Here is a 10,727-nt window from a genome sequence, read left to right on the forward strand (position 1 = left end):
AACTTGAGCCGCCAATCCAAACCAACCTGTACCAGCCAATCCAAACCAACTTGAGCCGCCAATCCAAACCAACCTGTACCAGCCAATCCAGACCAGCCAATCCAGGCCAATTTGTACTAGGCAATCCAGGCCAATCTGTACCAGCCAATCCAGGCCAACTTGGTCCAGCCAATCCAAACAAACTAGTACCAGCCGTTCCAGGCCAACTTGTTCCAGCCAATCCAAACTAACTTGTACCAGCCATTCCAGGCCAACCTGTACCAGCCAATCCAGGCCAACTTGTTCTAGCTAATCCAAACCAACTTGCACCTGCCAATCCAGGCCAATTTGTACTAGATAATCCAAATAACTCACAGGCAATCCAAATTACACACGCTACGCATACGCGTCTTTGTCATAGTTTGACAAACGTGGAGAGACACCTGAATTTTTCACGAACCTATGTTTGATCGGTATAAAAATGCTTATAGGATAGGTTTATAAAATAATTTTGTCTACCTTAATCGGTCATTTAACCACTATAACACGTCTAGGATATAAGTGGTGGGTATAGGGGGATATGAGATAAAGTTATGATACTCAATTAACAGAGCAATAATATATGTTATTTTAAGCATGGTCAAAAAAGGTGAGATGCTATAAGAATAAATAAGGAAGGTGTTAGTTACTCAAAGTGAGTTTATTGATAAGGTTCAACTCTCTCGTCCTACTTTAGGGGCTGGGCGATGTGTTCCAATTTTCGTTTACTGTTTTTTGTTAAAAGACAAGTATTTCAATTATTTATAATTAACAATTCAATGTTTAAACTAATGAACACTAACACGTAACTTTTGAAAACACCTTTAATTCTGTAAAAAAAAAAAAAAAAGGTACATAATCTTTTAAAGTAAAGTAAACTTTAAAAAAAAGTTTAGTGTGCAATTAGTACTCCGAAATATCAATGAATCATTTTAGATAGACATTTGTCACATAATTATCTATGAAATAACTGAGAGACTTCCTGTTAGTTCATATCAAGAAAATAATTTATTAAAAGAAATTCTAGTATTATAAAACTTTATTTAATAAAAGATTTCAATGAATTTTTCAATAAATAGAATATATTATTTCACTAATATGTTATATTATAAATGAATGACGTTACATTAGCAAAACATTTGAGAAAAATTGGATTTAATGATTTTTTATTCCTGTTTTAGATCAAAAAACTCAATTTTTAACGTTTGAAAACCACTGTAATCTATAATTTAGAAAAATTAAATGAGGCATGGAAAGAATTATTTAAAATATTCTTTGAAATAAAAATCCAGATATTTCCTAAAATGTCTCCTAGGACCTTGATCCAACGAGGCAGGCAGCTCTATCTCTTGAGCAACATCATAACTATTGATTAGAGTTCCAAATTTTCGGTATAAAAGAAAAGATTTTTTTTTTAAATTTAAGAGACAATTAACTCCCTTAAGACCTTTCTTTACAACGCCATGTTGCAATAAAAGGCTAATTTGTTTGTATCTATTCAATATATTTAGGTTTAGTCTTAGAATTAAGTCTGTACCTATTGTAAATAAATTTAGGTCAGAAGAAAAAAAAAGTTAATATAAAGCTAAAAAAACTGAGCCATGATATATAATTCCTGATGAAAAGTCATGAAATAGTGGTTTCCTATCATGGAATTCTTTTTCTTTATAAAAACATAAAATCTTTGTTGTAAGATCTGCCACTATTCAAGAAAAGCAGCAATATTACTATGTGGTATACATTTTTCCTCTTGTTTTCATTTATATTCTAATACAAATATTAGACATGTTCAAAAGTCCTGCTGTCATCAGTTAGATTTAAAACAGAATATTTATAGTAAATAAATTAAAGCAAATGAAATATTATTTAAACACACAAGGTTTGTGTGTTTAAAATAAATGGCTTATATTCTAAACCTCATAAAAATTCAAATTTCATCAGTTCTAAAATTTTAATAAAACCATTTACAAAATGGTGTATTTTCCAATAGTGTTCTATATTCTACAGGAAGTTTAGGCTAAATCCTTAAACATTATAATTTAGTTTATTGACTAATCATATAACAATACTATTAATGAATTTCATAATTTTAGAAAATTATTATTAAGAAATAATATAAATCAACTATAATTTGTGTTCTATATATTAGATAAAATTATCAAATGCAAAGGAACTTGAAGTGTATGGTTTTATTTTATTACTGTTCATAAAATTTGTTTCATTGAGTTCTTACTCATTGTAATATTTATAATATGAAAAATCTACACAATAATATTCATAATTTATAAAATATTTTATTAGATAATAAGTAGAATATATAATTGAAAATATGTTGGTACTTCATGACATGAAAAATTGTTCATAGTTAGATTATGCTCTTATGCATTTAGAAAATATCAAGTCTAAATTATAAGGTAGTATCTAAAATCACAGAGATTGGTTTAAATCATTATGGCTTTAAAATAACAAAATACAGTCTGCCAAATAGTATGAAAATCTTGATTCATCAGATCACTCTAACGAAAAATGGTTACTAATTTCTTTGCCTACGTTAGATGACTTGTAATTTAGGTTTAGAGATATTTCATAAATGGCATTGTTCAAAATTTCTTCGAGGGCATAGGCACATTCTTCCACTAGCATTATGTAGTCATGAGACACCTTGTAACTTAATCTACACAAAGTTTCATTCGCTCCAATTAATTATCCCATGAAAATGAGCAAAAAATAAACATCTTGGTGGCCAGTTGAATTATTAAAAGTTTCACTCATTCTTCATTTGCTGCTAAATATCTTTAAAACTACCAACGAAACGAGAAAAAAATATATTACTAAATTTTTTAAAATAGGTTGAATTCGCTCAAGTTGAAACCCTAGTAAAAAAAAGCTCTCTACATTCCATAGTTCCTAAAATGCAATTTTTCAAAAACAGAATTTTTTTTCCAAATAATCAGAAATCAACATTTTGTGATTTATGTTGGAAACTCCAACTCCTGTGAAGATAATTATCGTAAAATGCTTCATGGTCAATTTAACTAGTTTCAATTTGATTCCTAACAGAGCTCTTCATGTTCAACAGCAGTATAGTACAATTTCTGAACCAAATTCCACAGAATAAATTTGATAAAAGTGGCTTGGGACCTTAGAATTACCAATTCTTATCATCCCTAAAAATTGTTTATACTCCAAACATATGGTCACTTATTTTCTTGACTACCAGAATTCTTTAGCATTGTCTATAGAATTATAACATTAATTTTCATTTCTTTTAAGTGGTATCTTTAATTAAATAATCTGTGGATTATGATTAAAATCTACAGGATGAGTCATTTTTTAAATATTGCCATGCATAAGAAAATACTTTTGCCCATAGTAGAAAGTAGAGGACAGAATTTGATAAAATTTATATTGTATTATTTTCATAATAATAATAAGTAGAGGACAGAATTTGATAAAATTTACATTGTGTTATTTTCATAATAATAAGTATAGGACAGAATTTGATAAAATTTATATTGTATTATTTTCATAATAATCCCCAGCTTTTCATAAAAATTTCAAGTAATTTGATAAAATTTATATTGTATTATTTTCATAATAATCCCCAGCTTTTCATTAATATTTCAAGTAAATTAATTGCATTTGCGTACGCGTATGTGAAAGTAAAGGAGGTAATTCGATTAAAGTGATACTGGATCTGTTCCAACAACCACTTCTAACTGTGTGGAGCATGCGTGGTAGGGTTTTTCCCAGCCAAAACCTGTACCGCGCATGCTCCGTACAGTTTCGGGCAGTCAGAAATGATTGTTAAAAAAAACCTACTGGAACATTTATACACCAATCCATAACTTAAGGCCAAATCATACGAGATTTGTCGCGTTGCAAGACAAATAAGTTCATACATAATGCAAGCGAAAGTAGCGAATGGAATTGGAGAATATTGATTTGGTTTCATGGAGGTATCAACCTTTTAACAGTCCGTGAAACTTCATCGGGTTAGTATAGTTGTTTTGCCTTTATTTGACAATTGATGGACTTCTGGTAATTTCTGAGATAGGAATCAATTTTTCATTACGTGGGACAGCCATGAAGTCAAACACCAAGGTCATGGCACCACTGCAGTTCCGAGTTTGTTAAAGACGTTACCATAACTCCCTCGGCCAAAGACGACCCAAGACAATTGACCGACGCGGAACCTAAACTATCCGCAGTGCCATCTCTAGACTTAGTGCCCCACTACCCCCTCCAAACTCCGATGATCGATAGCACTACTAGTACACCAAACAGTGACAAATGGCTATTTTTTTAACGAATAAAATAACCTGTTACAAGTTTGTTTAGTTGTTAGTGCTCACAATCTTGGCATGTCCTTTTAAAAGTTGCTGTACTCTTTATAAAGTGAGAAAATAATGGTCCCTTCACTAGTTGATCTGACCAGCGCCAGTTACACTCCTTGGTTTCCTTTGCTCCTCTGATCCATAAATTAAAAAGAAGAAAGAACAGGTACTATTGCTTCAAAAAAGATAGAACAGTTTATCACTAATGTACTAAAATAAATTACCTTTTAAAAAATTAATTGATGATTTTGCTAATCAATAAGAAGAAGAGTGCCTCTAGTACCTCTTGTAAGCGTTTAATTTTTCTTTTTAATATTTGTAACATTTCAAATATAAAATTAATTTATTATTTTAAATACTTAAAGTTGTTGAGAAAGTAATCTGAAGAGCCCACATGTTAAAGTGCCCCGGACCCCACTTGGTTAAAAACAGCCTCGGCAATCTGAGTGGAAATCGACTGACGATTATTTTTCTTTTACAGTTTCTAGAAAAATAGAAAGCTTATCTATCTTCAGCAATGAGAAAACAAACCATTAAGCATCAAATGGAAAAGACTTCCTTTGAGCTTGATGAACTTGTCCTATGACCTTTAAAAATAAATGCTTAAATTTCAACGTTCTCTTTTCCGTGCTTTAAATGTTACTTTCTAAATAAGGAGAGGTTAAATGGCGATTGCTATTGACTGAATAGCGGTCAGTTTGTGAGCTGAGTTGCCTTGGAGCACGCAATATCGAAGATTGCTTGCATAAACAGCTTCGCCTGCCTCGGGGACTCAGCTCTATCTACTGGCTCTTTCGGTAACCAATTCAACTTATTAATATTTACAATCTCATTTCTCATTAATTGATTTTTTTTTAACGCTATTTAATTAATATAATATTTGCAATTTTATTATATATTTTTTTTAAATAGAATAATGAAAACTGGGCTAATTATATTGACGAAAAAACATTTTTGGACCATTTTCCATTATCAATAATAATTATTAGTAAATTTATAAATATATATTTTATTGAAGTGTATTTATATATTATATATCTTTGTAAGTACTTTTCACATGATTCTGTATTATTTTGTATTTAGTTAATAGGGAGAACTTTTTCTCTTCTTGTTTACTTAGTGTTTAAGTTTTATACATTTGAAGAGTTTCTTCACTTTAGTTGTTTCTGATTAGAGTTTATTTACAAATAACTTTTTTTTTTACTATATCTACTAATGATATGAAAATTACTACGATATTTGTTCACCATCTGTAAACAATCTTCTGTACTGTAAAGTTATTCATAGTATTACAAAATAAATTTCTTTTTCCTATTCTGTTCTATAACTTATAACATTGATAATCCCTCTATATTATTTTGGTTTATTTTTTGACCTTTCAAGGTCATTTACCCCTAGGTCATAATTTATTTACAGACATAACTAAAAAAAAATTGCAATCAATATTTATGTTAATGTTATCCCCACTTTTTCTTCACTTTATTTATTAATGTATTAAATTTCATTTCCTTTCAAGACTACAGTTGTAATTGCAGAACCACCAATACCAAAATTTCATATCAGAAATCAATATGAAATTTCTAATTTTAATTATTACAAAAATATTAGTTGCATAAACACTAATATCAATCAATTTTATTGTAAGGCTCTAGTTGTTCTTAGATATAAAAATAAACTTTTCTTAACCGATTGATTGAGTAACTTTTAATAAATAAAAAAATTCAAGTTTTATTCTTATACTAAGCAGCATTTATATTATTGTGCTAGTTAAATATCAATTAGTATTAATAGAATTAATTATTATTTATTGTAATATTACACATTTATTTGATTATTGTAACAAACCAATTTTTAATCAAGTTATTTTCGGAGGAAGTTCAACCACATGCTAACTAAAGTACTCATTTATGGGTTAAAGATGATATTATTGTTATTGTATTTATGAATGAATACCTAATTTCTATTTGTTATTAACTGGGTTGGAATTATTTTTATAATTAGAATTATAATATCAAAGCAAATGTTCTATTGGTATTATAAATTTAATTTAAAGTTAAAATAATAGTGCTGATGCTAACAATATCTAGTTATTATTTAATTAATAATTACAATTTAACAAAAAAAAAAAATCTTCCAAACAAGATTATTATAAAGCTTTTAATTCAAATTCCTCTATCTACTTGAAATAATTTAATTGCATTCTCCTTCACAAAGATTTTATTTTAACTTGATGTTACTTATACATTTTATTTTACCTTGATGTTACTTACATAATTTATTTTTACAATGTTTATAAATGCTATTTGAACCAGAACCCAGTGATTAGTTCTTCAGTACTGTTATTCTGAGCTATTATTCTACATTCCTGAATTGGGAAAGTCAAAATTTATTCCGTAAGTCTTTAAAAAAATTATGGAAATTAATAAATCTGCCTAACACAGCAGAGTGCTTAGATCCTGATTTTTTCAATTGATGAAACTAATTTTTTAATTAGGAACTGTGTTGATTATCGTTTTATTTATTTATTTATTTTTTTTTATGGTACATAGGATTTTTCTTGTCCTACATAGGACACAGAAGAATGGAACCAGAAATGTAAGACAATTCCTAAAGGAGCATCCGTAAGGAAGTATTTCTCTTAGGTTAGGACTATCAATAAATAAAATAATATATAGCAATTTGTTTTAAACATTAACTGCTAATTGTTAGTTTTTCATTTTTTATGAACAAAATTCAATATAAAAGGCTGGAAATATTAATATATCTCTTTAGCTTAATTGTAGAAAGATAGCCCAGATAACACTGGAACTAGAAAAAAACTATTTATTAGTAACCAACATTTTGGAACATAATCTTATACTTTAATTATATTTTATGATTGTTCTTGCTACATACTAATTTTCCGTTAAGCCTAGGCCACCCCGTACTATACCATCTCCTTCCATCAATATGTTGTTCCTTTACCAGGAATAAGCTATTTATTTTATTTCATTCTTTATCTGTTACAATTCAGGTTAGCATCTTCTTATATTATTTGTTTATTTGTCTCTTTATCTATCACCTTGATAGGTTATTATACCTCATTTATTTCCTCACTCCTCATTACTTCTTTTAATTTTAGCATATATGTTACTACTTCTGTTAATTATTACTCCAGAGGTACATTTTAAAATCTATCATTGAGTATTATACTTATTATTAAAACTATTGTATTCATTTATATTCTTTTAGTTTATTTCATTCCTCTTTACAATGTTTATATCTTGTTTTAATTTAGCCCTGCACTGTGGGAAAGATATTTTTGTCCACCTCCTAAACCATCTACCTATAAATTAATAGCTTACACCCAAATAATAATCTTCCAATAAATTTGAATTTTTTATCATAATTTATTTGTTTTAACAGGTTAACTATTAGCCCTATATGGGCTGCACGAGTTCTGTGATCTCAGAAAATCAACATAATGTAGCACCTCAAGTTAAAAAACGTTATTTAGGACATACTAGGATTATACAGGTTTGTATTAAATGATTTAAAAACATACATAGTTCAACTGTAGATTGAAAATTGAATATAACTCTACAATTTTTTTTCTGATTTTGTATAATGGAAAGAATTATGTTATTAAAGGCAATAATAATCTCTGAAAATCTGGAAAGTGTAATAAATTAATAAACCAGATTGGGCATATTAATATGATTTATACAACTACTAAATATTTTCTACTTTGCAAACTGAAATAGTTCAAAAAGAATGCCCATAGAGTGCGTCTGAGCAGTCTTCTCTCTCATTTTCAATTCAATTAATATCTGAGTAAGTGGTAGTTCGGAAAATAATTTTTTTTAAAATTGGTTTTGGATTGTAAAAACAAATTAATTTATAATTGATTTTACTTAATGTAATAAAGGGAATAAATAATAATAATAAAATTCCCAGTTATTAACTTAAAAGTATATTGTATTTTATAAATTATAATAGAACTTTTCAAGAATATTTTTGTTAATTATTAGTTTATGAATTTTAGAGAAATGATAAGCCACCAACATAACAGAGTTGGTTTCATTGTGTCAAGATAGAAAATTAAAACATTTTACATTTCTAAAATTTACTACTGTGTAGAAAGCATTTTAATGGCTGAGATCATTAATTAAAGAGCCAAAACATAACTAAAAATCATTCTATTAGGATAAAAATATGGCAAAACTTTTTTTAATTAATAAATTAAATATTGGACTAAGTAGTTATTTTATTTCTTAATCTAATTTGATTAATATTCTAAATTTCTACTGTTTATTTAGGAAGAAGAGGTTGATGTTTTTGTGAATGATGAATACAATATCATAACTAGTGATTGGGAACAAGGGCCAGTCAGTTTTCAGGTATGTAATATCAGATCAGTGAATAAAAAATAAATTAAATTTATATTGAGATAAATATCTATAAATCCCCTACATAAATAATCTTTATTATAATAAATAAAAATATACGTGGGTTTAAAATTTTCCCTTAATCTGTTTTATTAATATTATAAATCCAAAAGAGAAAATATAATTTAAAAAATGATTATCTTAGAACTCCAGAACTTGGTAAAGTACTTGATAAAATAAAGTACTTATCATAAAATTTTATGTATAGAAAAAAAAAAGCGTCTTAATTTCTGTTATTTAGTGTCCAACTAACCATAAAATACCAAGATCACAAACAAAGCGGATCTATTCTTGCCAAGTTAAGGGTTACAGCTTTCCTCCTTACTTCAGCAAGAGTGGCATGCTCACTCTCATTGTTAACTCGTTTTGGAATTTAATCATTTTAAAAATAAGTCATCCCAAACAATAGAAATAATATTTGGCATAATATTAATTAAAATTTTAACCAATTTTTATGGTCTTTTAGATAGTTAAGTGGGCATAAATTAGACTGAATTAAGATTAATTAGGTACTCTTTTTAGAGAAAATAATTAACTTCTTTAGAATAAGATAAAAGCTGTTAGAAGTGGAAAAATGAAGAAAAGAAAATATATTCTAAGGTAATGGGCTTCTGGCTTTCAATTTTTAATGTTTTAATACCCCTTTTTTGTAAGTGTAATATCTATGTTTGTTCGCAGCACCAAAATTTAGTGTGCTTGGAAACAGTGGGGAGCTGGAAAGCAGGTCAGAGTGCTGGAGGATCTAGGAATGATCTGGAACTATTCTCAATCAATCCCCAATACTTAATCGCCATCGGACCTCCCGATAAACATCCTAAGAATGATGATTTCTATCTTCCAGATCCGAGTTTAAATTACATAGATGTTCATGTTTGTCTAACTCAGACCAACTTATCAGAACCTCCTCTTCATGTTGCATTTTTTATTTATAAAGTAGGTCCAACTAATTTATAATAATGATATCAGTGCTTATGTTAATATATATTTCATAAGTTATTTTATAAAAGCAATTACATAATTTAAACTGAATATGCTATAAGGAACCAACAAACATTTTTTTTTATATTGTGTTTTATAGGCTATGTTCATAATTTTTTCAAGAATTTTAAAATTAAAAAAGGTAAGACTCTATTAATTTTGTATATGATAAAGAAGAATGTGGTTTTGTTGGATGTTCTGTGATTGACTTTCAATTTATCAGTTTTATCAATTTACTTTTGTTTTATTTAGACAGACAGCATGGAAGAAAGACTGAGTGCAGAATACTTTCTGTGTATGCCGCCAGCAGGAGACACAGGGGCGTTCATTAATTGGAGGCAAATAAAACAACACTTCAAGTTGACGCCTGGGCTCTACATCATAATCCCTGCAACATTTAAGTACATAATTTAAACTCATATTCTGGATATTAATAAACAATAAGTTGTCCAACTGTCCTTTTAAGATATCCTTATCAAAGTACGGAAACAAGAAGACTTCTTAGGAAGTTGTGAAAATGATAAACAAAAAAATATATTCCATTTAATTTCAGAAGTGTCATAGTTTATACATCCTCCCACTTTTTTAGATCAATAGACAGTTATTCAATTGGCCTTGTTAACACCAGGGATCTAATTTAATAAAAATTCTATATTCTACATCAAATAAACTTAGACAATTTTTTTCAATTCCTAGTAATTAGTGTTAATATTTTTATTTTCTTCAATTTATTTTATTTTTGTATATTTATTATTTTGCTTGGTATAATGAACATTCTAATAGTATGAATGAACACTAATGCCCATAGCATCAATATGGCAGCTTGTATAATTATTTTTCAATAGATGAAGAAATAATCTTGATGAGAAGTATTACTTTTCATATATAAGAAGATGGTCAGGGTTGCGGTCAAAAGTGAAACAAAAATAGTTTACAACTATTTATTTTCCAACGTTTCGCCCCACTT

The 10,727-nt window shown here is 28.2% G+C and overlaps 1 protein-coding gene and 1 long non-coding RNA gene across 6 annotated transcripts in view; one reads left to right on the forward strand and one right to left on the reverse strand.

Annotated features, from left to right (window-relative positions):
- Positions 1-10,727, forward strand: part of LOC106688606 (calpain clp-1) — a 23,862-nt gene that overhangs the window by 9,278 nt on the left and 3,857 nt on the right. For 2 of the 5 annotated variants that reach the window (XR_010842740.1, XM_024359304.2), the window contains exons 1-5: positions 5,058-5,152; positions 7,761-7,871; positions 8,654-8,734; positions 9,461-9,715; positions 10,013-10,161. Coding sequence is in view for 4 of the 5 variants with exons in the window: in XM_024359304.2 (XP_024215072.1) it covers positions 7,779-7,871; positions 8,654-8,734; positions 9,461-9,715; positions 10,013-10,161 (578 nt within the window). In the remaining variant the exon portion in view is untranslated. Of the gene's footprint in view, positions 1-4,386; positions 4,522-5,057; positions 5,153-6,711; positions 6,749-7,760; positions 7,872-8,653; positions 8,735-9,460; positions 9,716-10,012; positions 10,162-10,727 lie in introns of those variants that run through there. The other 3 variants (XM_067044906.1, XM_067044907.1, XM_067044908.1) reach the window with 3 other exon arrangements.
- Positions 9,957-10,727, reverse strand: part of LOC112210315 (uncharacterized) — a 3,543-nt gene continuing 2,772 nt past the window's right edge. Inside the window, exon 3 of the long non-coding RNA XR_002945102.2 lies at positions 9,957-10,148. This is a non-coding gene — a long non-coding RNA (uncharacterized lncRNA). The remainder of the gene's footprint in view (positions 10,149-10,727) is intronic.

This window comes from Halyomorpha halys, unplaced genomic scaffold, assembly GCF_000696795.3.
Source record: "Halyomorpha halys isolate HHAL.00 unplaced genomic scaffold, Hhal_1.1 Scaffold43.1, whole genome shotgun sequence".
Lineage (NCBI taxonomy): Eukaryota > Metazoa > Arthropoda > Insecta > Hemiptera > Pentatomidae > Halyomorpha > Halyomorpha halys.